This window comes from Callionymus lyra, chromosome 1, assembly GCF_982586985.1.
Source record: "Callionymus lyra chromosome 1, fCalLyr1.hap1.1, whole genome shotgun sequence".
Taxonomy (NCBI): domain Eukaryota; kingdom Metazoa; phylum Chordata; class Actinopteri; order Syngnathiformes; family Callionymidae; genus Callionymus; species Callionymus lyra.
Genome location: NC_141818.1, coordinates 4,436,876 through 4,460,652, shown reverse-complemented (window position 1 = coordinate 4,460,652; position 23,777 = coordinate 4,436,876). Strand labels below are relative to the sequence as shown.

The following is a 23,777-nucleotide window of genomic DNA, read 5'->3' as shown; positions in this document are numbered from 1 at the left end:
AATCCCGGATGTTTCCACCTCCAAGGGACTCGTTGTATAAACAAAGCAGGGTGGGATTAAAACTGGCTGGAGAAGGAGTGAAGCCATTATTACACGATAATGGACTTCGCTCTCGTAACCTCTCGTTCGCCCAGATTTCAAACGGGGGAGAACTTGATAAAGAAATAAGTTGAAAACATGGTCATGGGGGAGGAGGAGGAGGAGGAGGCGGGTGAAGGAGTCTGATACGAGGAGGTGAAGACCACATTTAAATGGTCTTTGTGTTTCTTTTTCTGGTTGATTTGACATTCAAGCTTCAAATCTAGGCTTAAATATTGATCCTTAACTTACTTCGAGGGTCGTCACCGCGCGTCATCAATCCCGGATGTTTCCACCTCCAAGGGACTTGTTGTATAAACAAAGCAGGGTGGGATTAAAGCTGCCTGGAGAAGGAGTGAAGCCATTATTACGTGATAATGGACTTCACTCTCGTAACCTCTCGTTCGCCCAGATTTCAAACGGGGGAGAACTTGATAAAGTAATAAGTTGAAAACATGGTCATGGGGGAGGAGGAGGAGGAGGAGGCGGGTGAAGGAGTCTCATACGAGGAGGTGAAGACCACATTTAAATGGTCTTTGTGTTTCTTTTTCTGGTGGATTTGACCTTCAAGCTTCAAATCTAGGCTTAAATATTGATCCTTAACTTACTTTGAGGGTCGTCACCGCGCGTCATCAATCCTGGATGTTTCCACCTCCAAGGGACTCATTGTATAAACAAAGCAGGGTGGGATTAAAGCTGGCTGGAGAAGGAGTGAAGCCATTATTACGTGATGATGGACTTCGCTCTCGTAACCTCTCCTTCGCCCAGATTTCAAACAGAGGAGAACTTTGTAAAGAAATAAGTTGAAAACATGGTCATGATGAGAGACTTACTGCATCTTGAGGAGAGGAAGACATTTCAAACATTAGTTGCCCTTTATATGGTTTCCAAAATGCTTTTATCAGTAGATCAAAAAACATGTTTTATCTGTAGCAAAAAAGAACAAACACAACTTCTGAGATGGTTTTTGGCAGGAAGTAGTGATGAGTCATCCATGAATCATCCCTTCATTTGAAGCAGGGGGTCTCGGACTATTTTTTTGCCCCAAGGACTGGTTTGAATTCTTGTTTTGTTTTCTTCAAACAACAACATTAAAAACTGGTCGAACAATTAAGAAAAGATGAAAAGTAAAATAGTCAATAACGCTGAATCAGCAGAATCCCTCGATCTCTCCACAACAATTTGATAGTTTTCACTTTATTCCCAAAAAATAAAACCTTAAAAAAAAAAACTAAAACCTATTTTTCTTTCTGTGTGGCCCGGGAACAAACGCTTCTTGGACCCGGTACCAGGACCCACTGTTTTTTTTTAACGACAGAGAGATTCATTTGTACATCTACCGATTTTTGAAAATCGTACCGAAAGTAAAGTCTTGTTCCAAATCTTTATAAGTAATACATCTTCAAAGTCATGACGTCTATGAAATAAAATGTTCATTCTGATGATTCATGATTCAATAAAGTTGTATACATTGAGTATAAGGTGAGAAGCAAGTGAGAGGGAACAAAATGTCAGAAACCCATTCCAGCCTCAAGTACTGGGTCCGCCCCAGGGCCTCCTCCTCAAAATCGATGGCCTCACCAGGGAGGCGTCAACGCGACCTCCAGCCACAAATACCATTTTTTCCCTAAATCAAGTTTCCAGTCGTGCACTTTTCCGTAACTTTGTTTGTCCTTGCGCTACTTTTTCTCTGGACCCGGTTCTGGACGCCACCTGCCAAACTCCTGCCACGCCAGGAGCCCTCGGTGTGTCAGCTGGTAAGTGGTTTGACTGGAGTGTGAAGTTTAAAAAGAAAAAAAAAACAGCCTTCGGGTTCAACTCCCCTGCTCACGCCGACGACCCCGTCACTCAAACTATCGGGGTCAGAGAAGGGGATGAAAAAAAAAAAAGGACACAGGAAGAGGGTGGAGGTACAAACATGTGGTTGAAAAAGAGGAGTTAGTGGATACAGTTTTTTGTGTAGATTAATGAAAATATAATGATGTATTCACTGGCAATATCTGCTTAAATTCTCATCTGAATACTGACAGTAAGTATATATATATATATATTTTGTTTCAAAAAAGTTTGTAAAAGCTTAAAAATACATCAAATATTCAGATATTTCATAATATAATTAGAGGTCAATTTGTTTTTTTTAATCTCTTTACACACATTAATATATACATTTATATAATAGAAAAAATATATATATCATAAAAGAAACAAAGCAGTTTCCTCAACAGATTTCTGACTTGAATATCTTGTCTTACCATTGAATTCTCTCAGTTCTAATGACCCTAAGAGTCTTTCAAAAAAAAAAAACCTTCTGTAACTTTTCCTGGGCGGTAAGAAGTCGATAGATCATCAGTGCTCTTTCCCGGCGTGGCATCAATCAAACAGGGCGACTCCTATAAATCTGCCGCTGCTCTGCAGCTGTTGACTTTTTACTCCCGACTTTTAGAACTTTTATGAAGAAGCTCATTTATTGTCTGCTTCCATCCACTCTGACTGTTTTGTTCTCTTTTTAATCCTCACTCCGTCTCTCTGGTCTTGTGTGTTGATTCCATTTCACTTTCTTTTCCCCCTTTTCAGTCCTTTTTTTGTCCTCTTTATTCACTTTATGCACATATTTATCACCTTAAACAACACAAATTACTCTTTATTTTACATTGAATTCAAATCAATCATTGAAAAAGTTGTCTCTTGAGGTAAAGTCAGTTCGTTATGAAGTTTTATGTATGGATAGACATTTGTGTCCACCAGAGGGCACCATTGTAAGGAACATTGTTTAAAAATGATACTTCTGAATGTCTAAAGGCACGCTTTACTCACAACCCGAGCGACCCCATCTGGCTCCTACTTAGGGGGCGGGGGGTCTAAGGTTAGTGGAAAGTCAAAATGAGTATCGTAGGGGAGGAGTTGTCGCTCTTTAAAATAAATGTATAATTTTAAATATCCATCGGAAAGTCAACAGAATATTACAAGCTGTAACACTGTGTGGTACAGTGTGTCGCTCCGAGTGTTGACCGGGTTTAACTTTGAGGAACAAAACAAGGGAAAAAAAAACAAAATCATGATTTTCATTTACAAATTGAGAATTAAAAACATGAAGTTATTGTATAGAGTCAGCTGGAACTAGTCAGGCTTGTATTAGAGTTCTACTCATGACAAGAACTGAACAATTATATACGTTGTTAAATAACTATTACTTACTTACTTACTTACTTACAATTAGTTATTTAAATACTTACACAAGCTTGCAAAAGGTTTGCTTTCTTTTTCAAGTCTGGACATCAAAATGAATAATTGAAAAGCCTTTTTTTCAAAGCTGTCTGCCACCTTCACACCCAAAACACACACACTCACACACACACACACACTCACATACACACTCACGCAGCTTTGATAAGAAACCGCCTCGTCACTCCCTGAACAACAACGTTCAATCATTGTCTCTGTTTTTCTTCAGTCCTCTTCCTGTTTTTCTTTTTTTTCCCCCCCGTCTCAGCTTCCAAGCCTTTTCTCCTCGTTAACTCTGCAGCCTGATAGAAGCACTTTTACGGTTTCCAAGATTGAAAAAAAAAAAAAAGAGAAGCGATCCGGCGCGATAAAGTGAGGGTTAATCAGAGAGTATACAGTCGTCACCTTCGCATCAGGTGGATGCAGGAAGTCGTCGTAATGAAGCGACTCACCAGGACAGAAAGTAGAGTTTATTTTGACTTTTGCAAACATGTAGACGACACTCGTTCTCGTGTCACGACTGTGACTCATCATCGGGTCGTCGAGTCCAGCAATGTTAGCGGTTGATGAATGACGAGAAGCTAGCATGAAGAAAGTTGAGGTAGAAATAGAGAAATCTATCTTTTAAAAATGTATTTTCTACTCAAACTAATGTCGACAAAAGGTTACGATTATTTTCAGTATCTTTTTTTCCTTTTTAGATTTATAGACACAAATGTATGTCCATGCTAATGTAGCGACTGATGCTACGTCGTCTTCATCTTCGTCCAAAAAGACACTTAAAAAAAATCCAAATACCTCCATACTGATTGTCTGTAACGTCCATCTCGTATTTAAGCACGATGATGAGTAAACGTTTATTAGAAGAAACAAGTTTTAAGCTTGTTTTTAGCTTAAAAATCCGAGACTATCAGCGTAAATCTTGCACTCCGACACTAGTCGAATGAGGAAAGACTTCAAACAGGAACTGATAGCCTGCGATATTCAGCTTAAACATGTTTACAACTTGGACTTATATCATTTTTTTGGGAAAAAATCCTCATGTGGAGGCTTCAATACAAGAGGGACGTTACAGACAAACAGTGTTGACGTATTTGGTTGTTGTGTCTTTTTGGATGAAGTTAGTGCCGGCCGCTACGTTAGCATAAACATAAATTTTCCCCTATACACGGAAAAACAAACAGATGACTCTGAAAGTGAGTGGGTGAGAAGAAAATAATTTGAATTCTAGTCTGAACTATCACTTTATGTGACTTAAACCCAAAATCCTTTAACCATTGAAACTGCTGGAGTCAAAAAGTATTTAGCCAATTGGAAAAAAAATCTCATTGCGATAGTATTTATCATTCTTGGAATCACAATGTATCTTGTCAGTTTTTGTCCTCTTCTGACAAACACTAACCAAGAAAATGGACTTAATATCGTCAAATGTCTTTTCTTTCAGTACTTACCATCAAAAAGTCACAATTTAAAAAGTACATAAGTCTGTATTCGTGCATGAAAATCTTAAAGGTCATTGTTGTAGTTTAGAGCGATGTCCTTTAAACATGAAAGTAGCTGTTGTGGTGGTTTTCTTTGGATTGGACTGACGGAATGTTGAGCCTAGACTGGTAACACAAAACGCTTCTGCTGCTATAAGTTAGTTAGTTATGCCCTCATTTTTTTCAGATTTAATTTAAATTTGATTACTTTATTTTAAGATATTTGCTCCACTGAGCTGAATTTATGCCTTTGTGGTTTTAGCTCACGTGGAAATAGAAGGATCATGGAAACACTAGCATTTACTAAAAAAGAAATCAGGGATTGAGTGACATTTATTATTCTACATTATGAAAACGACAACTCGGACGGACTATCTTACTCAAAATAACAACTTTAATCAGTTAAAACCAGGTTTAAAACTGAAGCTGCTAAATGACCCTCGTCCGTGTGGTGCTTCTGGTTCATGCGTCTACCAGCAGGGGGCGACCCTGATCCAATGTAATCATAAATCAGTCCCTTAATTAAGAAGAAGAGAGAACAAAAAGAACACAACAGTGTGTGATGGATGAGAATTATATTTGAATCCTGACCCTCTCAAATTGATCTTATGTGTCGACGTGTGCGATGTTCATTTGTGTGTGTGGGTAGTGGGTCTTTAAAAGAGAAAAAAAGTAGTTCTGGGCAAAAGCTTCGCTCACAGACGCAAAAACCCCGAATTAAATCTTCCCCTCAACACTTTGGATTCTCTAGTAGGAAACAGGAAGTTGTGCGTCCACACATTACCCCCCCCCACTGCCTCGACTAAAAGCACATTATCGCCACTTACCTCTATTTGAGTGCGACATCGATTAACAGTGAACCAGTAGGAAATGTCACTGAACACTTTCCCGATGTTTTGTTAGCAACGAGCCGACGTGCCAATCAGAGCGGAAGCGATGTTTCGCCTCAGGGCTTAAAGTTTGTCCCTCATGTATCGTGGGCTCGGAGCAGCGGTCGTACATTTGAACAAGACCTGAATAAACACGAGTCACGCGGGGAGACACCGGCGTCACTTTTGCAACACAACTTTTACATTAGATAGATAGATAGATTCATGGGTTTCTGTGGAAATTAAATGCATTTTCGAAGCTTGTTAAAGTATCTCAACATCACGTCATACATGACGACCATGTGAGTGATCCACTGACAGTTTTGAGAAACTGCCGACACGGCTCTTTCATCCACGCGAGCGTTCCGTGCGTCTGCACTTCCTTGACGTTTCCGCCTGGACAGGCTGTTGTGACACAAACCAGGTGAGTCGTGAAAATCGCCCCGAGGGGTTGGAAACCAACCGACCCCCGCCGCGGCGCACATCTGGACCACATTACACATACATGTGCACACAAACATGCTCGGAGACGCACACATGATGGCAGTCGAGCGAGAGAGAGAGAGACGGACGGATGGGAAGACGCGACATTCCAGACAAGCAGGTAGAAATATACTTGATTCTATTTTGATCTAGGTTTGTATATAACCAATTGAAACAAGCTAGCTTGATGAATTTTCTGAGGGCTATCCTACCTCTGACGCCATTTATAGAGGATTATTTTCAATTCGCTTTATTCTACCAACTATAGTCCTTTTGAGTCGTGTTCCAGCGACTCTACTAACGTCTATGATTTTCACTCATGGGCTTTTAAAAGTTCATTTTAACCGTCAAAAGACTCAAAGAGTCATGAGTCTTTGATTCTTATAGCCGAGTGACTCATCTCAAATCCGGGTAGTTCTCACTCACACTCTAACCCTAAAGTCGACAGCGTGAGTGACTCATGGGTCTCTTGTTAAAGTCAATAGACCTAAGAGTCATTTATTCATTGTGACTCAAAAAACTCCAAATGCTGAACTTCTCCAGCAAGTTACCTTCAAAAGACCCAAAGACTCATGGGTCGTTCATTCTTAGAGTTGAGTCAATTTATACCTATCCTACCTCTGACACCATTTAAAGAGATTTTTAAGTCACCTTATTCAACCAACTATAGTCCTTTTGAGTCGTGTTCCAGCGAAACAAACGTCTATGATTCTGACTCATGGGCTTTGCAAAGTTCATTCTAACTTAGTAACCTTCAAAAGACTCAAAGAGTCTTGAGTCGTTCATTCTTGTAGTCGAGTGACTCAACTCAATACTCAACTCACACCTGAAGCCCATAGTGTGAGTGACTCATGGGTCTATTGGTAAAGTTCACCAATAGACCCATGAGTCATTCGTTCATATATGCCTGTGACTCAACAAACTCAAAATGTGAAACTCCTTCCACTTCCGTAACAGCTTGAATCCACAGGAAGTTAGTACGAATCAATAAAGTGTGTCAATCATTCGTGTTCCAGCGACTCAACAAGCGTCTACGATTCTCACTTTCCAAAAGACTCATGGGTTTATTCTTGGAGTCGAGTCAATTCATTCTGGCAAACTTTAGTCATTCGAAATTCAGGCTTCATAAAGTATTAATGACTCATTAAAGAGAGTAATGGTGACTCATGGGAATAATCCACCGATAGACCCATGAGTCATTTGTCCATATATGCCTATGACTCAAGAAACTCCGAAGACTCAACTGCTTACTTATATCTAATCCAGTTGACTCTTAAACTCTGGATACAGTAAAGTTTCCTCAGGGGCCACATTTTACACAGCTGCTGTAGTGAGGGGCCACCAACAAAATGTAAGGAGCGAAAAGTCTAAAATCAAGTAATAAAATCAAGCTAAATATGTAAAAATGTATTTTAATTAAATCTAATTCAATAGTACTTTTTTTTTTTTTAACAAATATAATTTTTGTATTCACTTAAATATAATAGAAAATGTACATGATCTTTGACCTCACAAGGGCCACATTAACAAAGTCAAATGTCCAGTTTACTCCAAGAGCCCTAACCCATGAGTCATCCAGCCCCGGCGACAGAGAACGAATCCCTGAACTCAAAACATGTTTTTTTTCGTCCCCGCGACACTCGGCCCCGGAGTAGGACTCGTTTAAATGCGACACAACGCTCGTCTCTTCCGGGGTCCTCATTGAACGCGACACACGAGACGCGACCATATAAACCTCTTACCTCAGCAACGTCTCGCGGAGGAGAAGTGGAGCGAGCGACGGAGGAAGAGGAGGACAGATGGCTGCAGAGCTCGAGATGGCAGCAGAGGAAACGCTTGTTAGCACCTCACTGGCCCAAATAAATATAAGATGACACACCTGACTGATAATTAGCCTCCAGAGCATTTGTGTGTTCGGAGGACGTGTGTGTGTGTGTTCTTGTGAAAGTGTGTGTTGTTGGCGAAAGGCTGTCTTGCGTGTGTGTCCACGGCTAATGGCGATCCTGGCGCACGCCATCACGGCCGTTCATCACCACGGCTTTAAAGGCGACAAGTGAAAAGAGTCGTTCGTCAGGTGACTCGAGGTGGACTTGTGTACCGTATTTTCCACTATTATGCGCACCGCATTATAAGGCGCACCTTCAATCAATGGCCTATTTTAGAACTGTTTTCATAAATAGGACACACCGGATCATAAGGTGCATAGAATAAAAGATACAGTAAAACGTTTGACTGGGGTTTGCGTTACGAATCCATTAGATAAAGCTGTGCTAAAGGGAATGTCAACAACAACTCTGTTCACTCCAATGGTAACAATGTTCAAATGATGTTTAAAAGGCTTCAAGCAGCAGCGCGTGAGACTAGTTTTGTGAGCAGACAAATGTTGAGTGCGCAGCAGAGAAGTTGAGCGCATGTATGACAGCTAGAGCGCCCGTGTATGACATGTTAAACGCACGTGTACGACTGGTTGAGCGCAGCAGAGAGATTCTGAGTGTACAACAACCAAGACATACTCGCTCAAACAGGTGGCAGTAATATCACTCCATAGTCGTCCGCCATGATGTGATATGCGTTGTAAATCACTCCTCGTGATGACGCAATGAAGTAATCCCACCCAAGGTGTGTCAGCTCAGTCGGCGCAGATTCATGAAAGTGTTTGTAAACAAGTCACCCACCAGGTAATGTTCATATATAAGGCGCTCAGGATTATAAGGCGCACTGTCATTTTTTGGGAGAATTAAGGCTTTTAAGTGTGCCTTATAGTGCGGAAAATACGGTAATTACTGTATTAATACGGTCAATTTCTTCTTATTATTATTGAGTCAGTTAAGTCCACTTTATTTCAGGATTCACTTATATTGTTATTTCACCTTTATTTTTAAATTAATTTGTATTCATATTAGGGGTGTGTATCGGCAAATATCAGGCGATACAATACGTATCACGATACAGGGCACAGTAAGGCCCGCATTACCTTAAAATAATACTATAAAATACTATAAAACTGTCCATTTAGAACATGTTTAACATCGCTATCCAGCGATACTACCACTAGTTCAACACTACATGTGTTTGTGTATTTTCCTGAATATCTTTGTTTGATTTCTTTTTTCTCGCAGTGCTTTTATATGGTAGTTTTCAAATAAAAAATAAATCGAATTAAATATTACACCATTTATTTACCAACGGTCTTAATGTCAATTATTTATTATGCATTTTGGTTCAAATATTGTCCTTTGAATATATTTTTTGTTTCCTCTTTTTTTTGTTACTTGTTATCAGTTTTCGTTTTATTCTTTTCATAGTTTCAATAAAAATGTATATAAAATATTAATAAATTAAATTAATAAAATAAAAAAAAGAATGATGTCTACTACTACTTTGCAGGACTGGGGACGAGAGGATGCATCACTCTAGCAGGGTTAACCCCCCGCAGTAAACAAGGGACGAATGCATATTATGTCAAATATTATTGATATTTGGAAACGTGTTGTTTCTTTTAACTGATACACTGTGAAGAAATATTGTTTAAAGTAAAAAACAACCGTGTTGCGTTTAAAGTCATCTTAAAATAAATAATGAACTGACCTGGGTCTCGCTAAAGGATCAACAATTCCGATCTAATCCCTTGTGAATCCCACTTTAAATGCATATTCCCATCCTCATTTTAAACGTTAAAACCATCTTATTAAATTAAAACACAGGGATCTATATTGTTATTTAACAAGAGGAGAAATACAAGCGAAAACAAGTGAATATTTACAGGTTAATTGTAATATAAAATTTAAAAAAAGATATTGTTCTGTCGATTTTTGATCCTGTATTTTTAAAATATGTATATCGTATTATTTAAGTTTATCAATATTTATACAATGCAGTACTTTTCATTTCAAAACAGCCCCAGAAAAATCTCATTTTTTTCTGGAACCTGAATCAAAATTAGAATCAGCAGATGTGCCGGTCTGACAGGAAGCAGCTAAGAAGCTGACAGGAAGATGAGACTGGATAATTGAAAGGGGACACATTAGGAGAGAAAAAAACAAAGAAATCAAGCAACAAAAAAAAAGAAAGGAAGAAAAAATCCGACAAGATGGAGGGCTGGGGGGGAAGTTTGCCGGAGGTGGCGAGAGGATGGCGGCGTCAGATGTTTCGGACAGGTGTCGGAGACGGGCAGGAGACTTTTGGTGACAAGAGGAACCAATTACTGACAGCGAGGCGAGGAGGTGGACTCTGAGTGTCACAACACAAACACAACGACATGGATTATTGTGTTGCTTTGTTGTCGGGCAGACGCTTTGGATCTGTCGCCAAGTTTGACAGTGAATTGAAAGTTTAATTTCCAGAACAACTTAAACTATCTTGTCCTTTGGAATTAAGTTTTATTTTCCAATATATCATAGAACATGATGTAGCAATTAACATTAAACTCATGGAAAACCATTTAATTTAGGGTCTTATTCTCATATATTTTATAGTTTTTTTTTCATTGCCTTCGCCATATATTCTCTAGACATACCTTCCTCGCCTTATAGAAAGATAACCGTCATATTAAACAGGTTAAAAATGTGTGTTTTAGCTTGTGTGGTAGGACTTGAAACTTTTAAACAAAAAATAATAAAAAATATAATTAAAGCTAGTATTGTTTTTTATGCCATTTTTTTCTTCTTTTTCATTTTCTTCACCTTTATCAATACATTTTTAAGATTATATTGCAATTGATTATTTAACTATTTCCTTTATTTTATATAGTTGAGAGTCTGATAATTAGCTTGTCTTATTGTATCTTACAATGAAAACAACAATACTACATGTTTACTTCTTTTAGATAAACTCACACTATAATCAAGAATTTATCAATTTATTTAAAGAAATTATATTATGTTTTGGTTGAATTATCATTTCTATCTTATATTTTTATAGCATCACAGAATAACTGTACTTTGTTTCATGATACTTTGTATTCTACTAGATTGAGACTTAATTTGCAAATCAGTTTTTAGTTTTGAGATGAGATGATATACTTTTCAGAAATCTTTTGTCTTTTGAGATGAGATACTTTTAAGAAGGCTTTTATCTTTTGAGATGAAATACTTTTCAGAAATCTTTTATCTTTTGAGATGAGATACTTTTAAGAAGGCTTTTATCTTTTGAGATGAGATACTTTTAAGAAGGCTTTTATCTTTTGAGATGAGATACTTTTCAGAAATCTTTGATCTTTTCTGATGAAAGACTTTTCAGAAATCTTTTATCTTTTGAGATGAGATACTTTTAAGAAGGCTTTTCAGAAGGCTTTTATCTTTTGAGATGAAAGATTTTTCAGAAATCTTTGATCTTTTCTGATGAAAGACCTTTCAGAAATCTTTTATCTTTTGAGATGAAAGACTTTTCAGAAATATTTTATCTTTTGAGATGAAAGACTTTTCAGAAGTCTTTTATCTGTTGAGATAAACGAGTTTTTAGACTTTTGACAAGTCATTATCAGGGTTAAACATCTCTACATGATCAGTTTTATTAGTTTTACTTTGATCTCATGAGGGCCACAAACATACATTCAAATAGCTGCATGTGGCCCCTGATATACATGTCAAAGTGTCTTCTGGCCCCTTATAACCACTATTATCATATCTGGAGTGAATGATTTAACACAAACATTGTTAAAATCAAGTTGACAATAAGTGTTGGATCATTATAATCTGCTTTTTTTCTCTAAAGTATCTTCTAATTAGACAGAAACAGCATCTGTTTTTTTTTCTCCCCATCACTCCACTGTCATTCAAGTCTCCTCCCGCTCGTATATATACGTCGAGTTTGGCGTTTTCCTAATTGTGATTTCAGGCGCAGGCGTCTGATCCGTGTTCAAAGACGACTCATCAACATACACAGGTGGATAATAAACAGACTCGGGGCTGTCAGTAAACATTTCCCGCCGAGGATTCCCTTATTACCATCTTATTGGTTTTGTGCTGGAATAAATAAGATAAGAAAAACAAGAGAACAACCATGCGTGAAGCCCCAAAGTCTCCAAACTCTCGCCTCTGTTTATGTCCCACATCCTTTGTAGTCGAAAGCATCGGGAAGGAAACCAAGAAGTTTTTCTTCACCAGGATTCCTTCTATTGGCTTCCGCTTCTTCACAGCTGTAGCCACTGAGAGGCCGTTCCCCCTCTAATTTACCGCCCGAGTTTTTCTTTATCTCTTTGTTTTCCCCGCAGCAGAACCGGTTCTGGGTCGCCTCCAAGGAAGACTGAATCCCTCCGGTTTTGGTTGTTTCTTAGTCGCTCATGTAGGACCTCACAAGTCAAGGACACAGGCTTGTTTGATTCCTCGGGATTAAAAAGAAAGTCATCAAGAGTGATGGGTCGGAGGTGGGGGGGGGGGGGTTCCTGCTGTGAACCCCAGAAACAAAAAAAGACTTGAAGAAAAAAAAGAGGACACGGTGGGGAGAAAGCGAGGGTTACACGAAGGGTGGCCAAAAGAGGAACTGGAAAAGGCTTCAACATTTGACAAATCCCTCCCGGAAAAACCTAAAAACACAAGCTCGCGAGGGGGACTGAACACATCATGGCTTCCGGCGCTGACACCGTTCGCCTCGGAGGAACGGGACTCAAACAGGTCGCCTTAATTAGCCACCCGAACACCCGGCGGAGTTTAGGGGAGCGAGGAGACAGGGGGGAACCGGTGCGAGTGAGCGGTGAGGAATGGGTGTTGGGGGGCACCGTGGTGGGGGTAAGTCAATGTTGTGAGAAGGTTATTTAAAGCATGGCCTGGAAACACAAGTACAGTGTTCGAGTCTTTAATGGAATGTAAGAAAACAATCCTAGATTTATTCATTCATTCCTTCAATTTCCGTGCCGTTAATCCCTCATGGGATTACAGGGTTGCTGGAGTCCATCCCAGTTTTATCAGTGGAGATAGGGAGGACACCCTGGACAGAACCTCAGTCAGTCGCAGGGGACACACAAAGACACACAACCATTCAAAAACACACTCATACCTATGGACAATTTCCCCAAATTCCCCATCAACCTCTTTATGTTCTTGGACTGTGGGAGGAGTAAACCCACGCAACACGAAAAGAACATACAAACTCAACATAGAAAGGACAAAAGTTGCCTCCCTCATGACCTGGAAGTGAACCGGCAACCTTCTCGCTGTGAGGCTAAACACCGATTAACCCATAAGGGTTGTTTAGCTAAACGGCTAATGCTAATCCTGCCAAAGGTCCACAACTATATCAAGTAAGGAAGCCGGAGATGGATAAAGAGTGTTAGAAGTGAAGGAAAAGTATAGAAGACGGAGAGGAAGACCATGACCATTAAGGTCCATGGGTAAAAGAAGCAAAGTCCCTGTGTTGCTTGGGTTTACTCTGGGCACTCCGGTTTCCTCCCACAGTCCAGAAACATACAGAGGTCGATTGAGAATTTAGGGAAATTGTCCGTGAATGGTTGTGTGTCTTTGTGTGCCCTGCGACGGACTGGCGTCCTGTCCAGCGTGTCCTTGCCCCTAACCCCAATAAAACTGGGATAGACTCCAGCACCCCCGGTGTGACCCCCATAAGGGATTAAGCGGCAGAGAAATGAATGAACTTGACTCCAAAAACCCTCATTGCAGAGCCAAGAAAGCGTCCTTGTGTCTCCTTAAAAAAATGTGTTTTAACAATCCTACAAAAATGTATTCAGCTGGTGGGAAAACTGAAGATAAAGACACAGGATTCTTGACGAGTCCTACAACTCCGTGGCCCCCAAATCCCGACCCTTGAGGGATTCCGACCAGACAGACAGAAAATAACGTAGAAAGCTTCTGTTCTATCCATTGTGTTAAAGGTTTTATTTGGGAAAAAAGACCAGATTTTCTTACTGTTTCTCTTGACAGGATTTCTGCTGATTCAGCAATATGGTGAGATATATTTTTGTTTTTATGACGGTCAAAATGAGTCCATAAATATATAAAATACTAACATTAAACTGATCTGTGGTGCCTGGGTTGTTAACCCTTCATATAACTCACAATATTCGTTTTTTGTGTTTGATTTATTGGTGGTTTTGGTGCTAAAATACACAGTTAAAACCCCTGTGCTACATTTGTGTGTTTGCATGTGTGTATGCATATGAGAGTCGACGCCGAGCGTGCTCAGGTGACCCGGGTCGAGGCCGCGAGTGACAGAATGATGCTGCACGTATAAAACCCTCCATATCCGCGAGTCCTAATTAGCCATCCCGGGTCATCGCTCGGGGGGGCGACGACGGGGAGTCAAAGCACATGTAATGAACACATCCCGCCTGTTTTCAGACTCGCCCGATTCTTTCATCCGTCGCACCTGAGAAATTGACAACCTCGCTACTTTATTTGCTTGAACCCCAAGACAAGGAGGAAGTCGGAGTCAATATTTCCGAGAATCCAAAAGACGACTAGTAAGAAGACGAAGGAGGGAGAAAAAAATACGTTCCTGTCTTCACTCCAGAAAAACTGATTATTTAAAGTGAGTTCAGGTCGACCTGGTTTGAGTCGACTCTGTACTCGATGTATTCAACCTCTCGACGAGTACCTTGTGTGTGGTTTTTGATTCCTGGACTTTTTGGTAGTTTCTCGCACACATCAAGCTACGATAAAACATGGAATGTCTTCTCTGTTTATGGATGTAGAAGTTGTGTCTTTATTTAAGTGTTCTAATGCATTTTTAACTAACTAACAATATGCATGCTTAGCATTTAAAACTGTTCTATGATGGTTATTTATTTTTATTTATTTTATTGAAGCAAACCTTTATTTTATTTAACAAGATAGTTCACCAGAATTCAAATTTCACTCAATTTCTACTCTACCTCATGTCGGCTAAGCGATTATTTTCGGAGTAACCCGACTAAAAACAATCTTAAAATTTAGATTTATTTAAGTTTTTTTCTAGATTATTCCCCCATATCAAGACGAGCACCATGGAGGTATTTGGATGTTTTTAAATGTCTTTTTGAATGAAGACGAAGACAACTGAGCTCCAGTTGCTACATTAAAATGAACAAACAATTTGTCCATCACTCTAAAAAGGAACAAATTACTCCCAAAAATGATAAAAAATAATCCCAACCCTTAGTCGACATGAGGGCGAGTAGAAAACGATTGAAGTTTGGGTGAACTATCACTTCAACCCCTGTGTTATCTCAGGGTCAATATGACCCAAAGACCCGGAAACAAATGTGTATCCCTTTCGTTGCTTCTGGGTCGAGATAAACTATACATTTGTTTTCAGAGCATTGGGTCACCTTGACCCTTAGATAACGCAAGGATTAAAAAACCTTTTTGGATTCAAGTAACTTTTTTTCAGGCACAAATCTACCTTCATACTTTGTAGAGCTTCATTAACGCTCTTTATTAATGCCACTGAAAAACTGAGACAGAAAAAGTCCAAATTCCATTTTGGCAGTTACAGTCCCTGCATCTTTAGTTCTTCTACTAAATCCATCCATTATTACTGTAGAGTCCAGAACCAACGAGCCGAAAAAAAAAACATATTACCAGGTATACAAACACATTTTCTTACTTTATTTTGAAAAAAAGACTGGATTTTCTCCAAAGTCATATTAGCATGTGACTCTTGACTCGAAAAATAAGTAGAGAAAAAGAGTAAAACACAAACACTATAATGGACCGTCTTGTTTTAAAGGTCTACTGCTGATTCAGCTTTATTTTACGATGAATATTAATGCACTCATAGCTTGTTTTTTTTGTAATCGCGCCATTTTTTTGACTCTGTTTTTATCTATAGGCTGGTCCGTGATGGTGTTGCCGAAATGAAACCAAAAGTGTGAAGATACTCGAAGGACAACGGATGAGATTCATCGATGTGGTTAAAAAAGAAAATGGAGTGAACCGGTGTGACGAGGGAGGAGAAGATAAGCGACAAAAAAAAAAGGTCTGTCTTTGGTTAAACCCAGCAGTAGTTTAAGGATTACAACACCATGTTTGAGTTATGAAACCAAATAAAAGAGTCAACAAGTGCGGCTCCAGCTATTTTCTCGTCTGTTGGGTTCAGGGCTGATATCACAAAGTTCTGCAAGTTTGCTTTCAAAGCAAATTTCGTTCCTGGATGCTCCATCACACAGACAAAAAAAAAAGAAAAACGACGACTGATTATCTGAAGCAAATTAATTTTCCCCTTCAAGAGACAAACACAAGACGCAAGTCTTTTTCCTTTTGTACTTTTTTTTTTTTTTTTCCTCCTCCTTGCTCCGCACTTAGTGTCTCGCTGGCAGACATCCGCCTCGCTTTCTTTGCCTCTTCACTCTCGCTGTGTTTTTAATCCCGGCGTGTGCCAACAGCCTCACACACACTGTTTGTATCTGTGTGTGTGTGTGTGTGTGTGTGTGTCTGTGTGTGTGTGTGTGTGTGTGGTCGACTGCCAGCACTCAAACAAAAGCTCTCGGTTCAACTAGTTGTCTTTACAAGCCACAAAAAAACAATTACACAATTAACCTCGTAGCCTCTGTGAATAACAATTTGACCATTAAAAGCCACAAATGAAGTGTGTTGTTTTGTCGTGTGTCCGGACTAACTGATGGTCCTTCGATTACGATCAAGGCTCGTTGGTTGTGACACGATTATTTCAGTCGTTACACAACATGTCAAGCACACACACACATGTCAAAATACAGGTTAGCTAGCATGACTTATTCATGGAGGCTTCGTCAATGATGTATAAGACGTGGTTGGTTTCGTGCTTTTTGTGTAGCTGTGTGTGCAGTCTTTATTGAATTAAATAAATCCGACTGGAGTGTAAATGTGTAGAGATAAAACTCTTTAAAATGTTAGGGTTAGGGTAAATAAGTAAGTTATTTACTTTAACTTACTTACTTTAAATTGCTTGTGTCTGTCCGAGTAACTTTTTTGGGGAAAGAGAGATAAAGTTAAATTTGGTCGGGTTGGATTCTTTGATGAAACAAGTTATAAAAAGTAAAAACAATGAATATAATAAACAAATCAAACACACACACACACTTAAGTCTCTACTTTTTATATTATTGATCACAGAAACCTGTTAAATAACATCAATAAAACTGATAAAGCATTTTTAAATGATAAGTGTTACAAATTGAATACATTCAATTAGATAACTGTTAAAAAAAAGAAGAAAGAATATAGTTTTAGTAGTTATATACTCTAAATGTTTATGTGCACAGTTCTCTAAATGTTACGTTATTCATTTTATTTTATTTTTTTTATATTTATTTCACCTATGTGGGAACAATAAAGGTAAAAAAATCAAAGTCACTTATTACTTTAATAACAGCATTTTTTCATTCATATACATATACTGTATATATACTGTATATATATATATATATATATAAAGAACATGTCTTAACAACTGACAAACTAGTAAACTGATTTGAACTGAACTGTTTTTGGCAGTTATTAGTTAAAGCACTTGTAACGTGGTTACTTTAACGAGTTACTTTATAATACTGATGATCCCTTATTGGTCAATTTTACGAAACGTTTTTCCTTGATTTTCTGGAACTCCTGTTGTGTTATCAGTTTTATCTTGACCTTTAAAGTATATACTTTATTGAATATTGTTTTGATTGTTTAAGCGCTTTGTGACCCTGGTCTGGAAAAGCGCTATATAAATAAAAATTACTTAATTACTTACTTACTTACTTTATTTTTATATCGGATCAATTTCAAGAGCTTCTTAATAATGTTCAGAAATTGAAACGGTTTCAAACCCTTGCAGGAGCCAAGGTCTCAGGATATGGCACTTGCTTGTAGAGCTAGTTGATGCAATAATTGTTGGGATTAAATTCCCCAGACGTTTGAATTAAATATCAAACCTCAGGGGGAACCTTGTTTTCTGATGATATATGATTCAAAAACTCAAAATGGAAATGGTACTCGTTTAAACAAATCCTTAGTACAAGACAAAGACCTCATTAAGTGGGTCTTTGCACCTTGGTCTGAGAATCAGACTTCCTTACTACTTTTTACATCTTAATGTCTACTGTGACCACGAAGAGGAGTTGTATGGTTATCAAATATTTATTTTCTTTCTGGAGAGTTTCGGTCAAATTTTATTTTGAAAAGTTTATTTGACGTACTTCCTCTCCCGCTCTATCTGGTTTTAGCCATTTGTGGGACGTCCGTGGCAGTGACATAAGCTTTGCATGTCCAAAGATGAAATATTTCAGCGATCAATCAATCAATGAATTACCATGGCAACTAGCGTGCTAACACATCCACTGGACTCTTCTTGGGAAGGCTAGCTCAGTTAGCTTAATGGGTTGCTAGCCGTTAAGTACTATTTATAGCCAGGAATCGAACACGTCATGTGCCACTGCACTCGTGAACCGAACATTTAGTCTGGTTTAGGTATCGAATGAGCCCATTAGCTCTGGGATCTATAGCTCCTGTCATTAGCATGGCAACACGCGTTGACCCATTTAGAAGAATGACCCTGAACATGGTAAATAAAAACGCATTAGCCTTTTAACCCCGAAAACCTCACTCGACTTAGTCTTGTTCTTCCAGTATACCGACGATAGTTTGATGCTGATGGGCCAAAAGATTCAATATTTTATCTTGTAAAAATGTATTTTTGACTGTGTACGGTTCCAGTTCTAGGAAGACATTTCACATCTCTGAGAACCTTCTTCGGTTCCAAATAAACTGGGGTTAGGAGCCAGTATCCACCCTTGCTAGGGGCAGGAACAGATGACAACAGGAACCAATTTGTGGACTGAAACCAATGATAGATCTGGTGAGGGTCGTTGAAAATCTCATGATGATCCCAGTTTTGGATCCTTGAAGACCGTAAGGCAGGCCAGAGAAGTTATGCCTGAGACCCCCAGCCTGGTTAAGAGAAGGGGTTTTTCGGCCTAGTGAAGATGGCTTCTTTAACTCCTTTTTTCAAACCATCTTTCCGTTCTGGTCAGCGACTGTTGCTTTGTTTGTGCCTGTTGTTTTTTTTTGTCAGCATTGCCTTATGTGTGCCTATGGAACCAGATGTTTGCCGTAGATCCACTTTATTTTCTCTGATACTTCGGCAATGTAAGGTATTACGATGTATTTTTTCAAAAGGCCACTAGTGCTGTGTCTCGAATCGCGCACTTTTCTAAGTGCACTGCCTTACAGTACACTGTAAGAGTGCACTTACTTTTGCAGTGCACACATTTCAACAGGGTAGTACTGTCTCAAATCAAACTCTGCTGCTACACACTTATCAGAAATGACTCGACAGCTTCTTCTTCTACTACTTTTTAACGCTAGTTAAAAACCAGCCGTTGGTACCCTTTATCCGACACTTGACAGCGCTTTTCACCAATCGAAAGTAGTTATTGAGTTGTGTATCCATGTATTACTGTTGTTGCGTTGTTTTGCTGTGAAATTAGTGTTTTCTCGAGACATTTACGCCGGTATCTGCTCCGAAGAGGCGTCGCCGGTGACGTAGCTTCCGTTTAGCGCCATCTACGTCACCAAGATTGCGGCCGCTAATGGTGGAAAGTGTCCATCGATCCACACTCAATTTTCTGGCGATTTGAGTGCGCCAATTGAGTGCTCATTGCCCGCTACATTTTCGAACATCGTTCATTGGGACGCAATTGTCTTCTAAAAATATTAAGTGTAAGTGCCAGTTTGGGACTCACCCTAGGACTTTTCTAACGTGGTCTTGCTCTTTAATCTTACCTTTCGTTTGGGGGATAAACCTCAACAATAAACAAATTAGATTCAAAGCCAACCATCCACCGGGCCACATAAAATACACACAAGTGTTTCCGCGAATACATGACACGTATTCACCGTAGAATAGATAGACTACGGATCGGTGCGTAGTTCAATTACACCTGCGTGTTTTATTGTTATTTAATTAAGAAGCACAGACGATCTCAACTCCGCTTCGCGAGCGTACATTAAATACAGTTTAGCATCAAAGCCGCAAACACACGACCGAACAGCGAGCGCACACCTACGCTCGGCTTTAATTACCGCCTCCTCTTACAGCGAACGCCGATCGCGGCGGATCGCGTTACATCACAAACTCGGAGTCGGTTCGGGCGTGATTATCTGTAGCAGCTCATTCATGAAAACACACGGCGTTTCAAGTCTCGATCTCTCATTAGAGATTAATAGAGATTTTAATTAGCGCGCCCACACAATAGCTAATGAACTTGCCTTTTGTGCGCCCTGGTAACAGATGTACCAGCGTTTTTTCTCCTCTTTCAAAAAGTGGAAACATCACTCGCTTCCGCGCATAATTAGGGGAGGAAACATGGCGACGTTGAATAAATCACCAACGTTGTTTTTTTTTTTTCTCTTTGTGGAAATTGCCTTTTTCTGCATCGATACACGCGAACACATATTTGTGTTTCGTCCTAATCTGAGCTCTCAGGCATGTCTTTGTCCGCCGCGCCACTTTGAAGACGACAGAAGTCGTGTTCGCCGATGTGAAGGAGCCGAGGCCCCGGCGTCGGCGAACGCTCTTTTGTGCGACGCCACTTTTGGAAGTCGCTCCCTTCGGGGCGAGAGGACGAGCGGCGCCGCCAGAGCGCGGCTAAATAAACAGATTACCGTCACCTACACGGCAGCGTTTTCCCTTCAATAGACCCGGAGACGAGGAGTTTTGTCTGGAGGCGACGCCGCGACCCCAGAGTGAGTCCTTCACTGTCAGATCGCTTATTGTTTACAGACTCAAATCCAGAATCAACAACCTTTATTTATAAAAAAAGGTAGAACGCGGTGACAGTACAATCTATTCACAAGTGACACTGATGGGAACATTGGATCCTTAAACATTGGATTTAAAAACATGAAAGCTTCCTTTAATTCTCCGAAAGACACACAACTCTGATCTTTTTTTTTAAAACTCATGTTGAAGTGACATGTTAAAGCTATTTTCTTTGCTATATTTCTGCCTTTTCTTGCTGTTATTATCATTTAATCAAGCTCCGAGAACCTCTTCCTGTTTAAAAAGTAGTTCTTTTTTTATACATCAATTATGAAGCTGTGAAATTTCCTTTCTATTCTTATACTTTATTAACATTTCATTCCGGTTGACAAGCAAAAGATGATTCCATTCCAAATTATTTGTGACATAACCTTCAATAAATAAACTTAAAAAAAATGTTGATCCACACAGATGGATTTTTCAGGACATAAAATAACGAAAAATAGAAACTAGAATACGTTAAATACCAGATATTGGTTATTAAATATTAAATTATTCAGGTTTGTATTATATTTCACATTATATATTTTTTAAGCATTTTAAAAGCCAAAGTCCATGTGAAAATAAAATAGTTAAAATTGCGAAGTGAGAATGTAAAATAAAAATAAGCAAAATAACCATTTAAAGATGTAAATTGAACAAATAAAGAAGACATTTTGAGTAGAAAAAAAAAAGGCAACACTATGAAATACAACACAAGGTTTGTTATTCTTTCTCTGTGATCCTGAGACAATCGTAGCGTCTTTTGTCAGTGTATTTGATTTTATTCACAGACAACCCAGAGGAGGAATGAAACGTTTTCAGTAAACAAATTTGTGTGATTTCACAACATTATTCAAGGAAGTCGTTGAACTGAAATATAGTTGTGTGTGTATGTGTGTGTTTGTGTGCGTTCACTCAAAGAGTGTCAGGGTCTATAAATCCATAGCTGCTCAAACACACGTGACACAGATGTTTGTCTTCAGGTTCGACGTTGGACTTGAAAGGTCAAGTAAGAGCAGAGCTAGTTGACAAAAACTAATCCTGCTTCAACCTTTTCTCAGACAGAGTCAAATTCAGTTTTTTTATGATCTTCTTAAACCTAGTGTTAGTTCAGGGTCAAGGTGACTCGATGGTCCTAAAAACAAACGTTTTTGTGGTATCCCTTGTGTTGTCTCTGAGTCATATGAACGACCTCCACCACTGTATATATATATATTTATGGAAGCCAGGAGGAGTGCGGGTCACCTTGACCCTGAGATAACACAATAGTTAAGAAGCAATTGAGGACAATTTAAAGTCAGTTTAAAGTTCTTGCTTATGTCGACTAAGGGTTGGGATTATTTTCAGAGTAATCTGTTCCTTTTTAGAGTTGTAGACAAATGTGTTTGTTCATTTTAATGTAGCGACTGGAGCTCAGTTGTCTTTGTCCAAAAAGACACTTGAAAACATCAACATACTGCTCGCCTGTAACGTCCATCTTGTATTGAAGCCTCGACATGAGAAATGTTCAGGAAAAAGATGTCAGTCTCTTAGTTCCTAGAAGATAGCCTAGTAACAAAACAATCTTACAATACAGGCTTTTAAGAAAAGAAAAAAAAATGGTTAATTTCCTTATTTACTATAAGAGGGACATTACAGACGAGCAGTATGGAGTTATATGGATGTTTTTTGGACGAAGATGAACCTGAGCTCCACTCGCTACATCAAACTGAACAAACTTTTTTGTCTATAAATCTAAAAATGCACTGATTACTATGAAAATAATCCAAACCCTTGGTCGCCATGAGGGTGAGAAGCAAATGAGTGAACTATCACTTTAAGACTTATGGACTTGTGTTACACCCAAATATGTGAGATTGTGTGTCATACATGGAACAACAGTAGACAGAACTTTGCAAACCACTGTTTCCAGTGATCGTTCTGTGGCCGACTTCCTGTTTTTCTTTAGATGTTAATGGGAACTTAAAACAAGTTCTTGTTCTCAGGCTACACTTTATTTAATGGGTCTTAATCAGTTTTAAATGTCTATGAATTAAAGCTGTTAGCATCGTGTTATGTTTAAAGCAATGTAAGAATAAACCTGAGACGATTTACGTGACGTTAAAGCAACCGATTTTCCCCCCCTACGTTGCTAAAATCAACGACTTTAGATCAAAGAATTCCGAATCCTTGGCAGACACGAACGAGGGGTCCCAGAAGATGCCGCTATCTGGGGGGTAACAGCAAGGAGCGAGTCCTACCTCTCCGCCGTGGAGGAGGCCTTCCTCTGACACATCACCGCCAACGAGCTGCTTCCGTGTGCCATTTCCTGTTTGATCTCCCACGCAACCAGGTTGCTCGGCTTCACCGCCAGGAAGTTGATGCCCGCCTGGAACCACACCCTGACACCAGAGAGAGAGAGAGAGAGAGAGAGGTGGGTTAATCTCACAAGGTTTTCACAAGGTTTTGACACTTCAACGGGGGGGTTCCTGAAACCTTTATTCCCTCAGATTTTTCCTTTTATCCTCGATGTGCGCCGAGATATCTTTGTATTGAAATGTCTTATGAAATTGATTCGCCGCAGCATGACGTCGACTCCCACGGCACGCCAGAGCAGTCGCTGACACACCCGGCGATTGAAGAGGCTTTTGAGAAAGTTAACAGTTCGACTGCTGCGAGAGTTTAAGAGCCGATCAGACGATGATGAGGACTTACACTGTCCTTTTGGATACATCGTCATGTTTATTCCTGTGTTTTCTTGATCGACATTACAGACACACGAGTCAAAATGGGTCCATTGAAAGGGAAACGTTGGTGTCAACAACTAGGAATCCACACATCAACACGAAAATGTCATCTATAGGACCTTCATCATGAGGAGAATTGACCAAATGCGTTTATTCTCTAGCCAACGTGGCACTTGGTTCCTCAGGTGTGTCTCAAACTGATGCATCTTCCCCACTGTAGGTCC

The 23,777-nt window shown here is 39.4% G+C and overlaps 1 protein-coding gene across 1 annotated transcript in view; it reads right to left on the bottom strand.

Annotated features, from left to right (window-relative positions):
* The window catches only part of LOC148087506 (transmembrane protein 132C), a 149,679-nt gene that overhangs the window by 73,635 nt on the left and 52,267 nt on the right, over nucleotides 1-23,777 (bottom strand). The window contains exon 3 of the mRNA XM_087786357.1: nucleotides 23,068-23,208. Within this exon, the coding sequence (XP_087642483.1) occupies nucleotides 23,068-23,208 (141 nt within the window). The remainder of the gene's footprint in view (nucleotides 1-23,067; nucleotides 23,209-23,777) is intronic.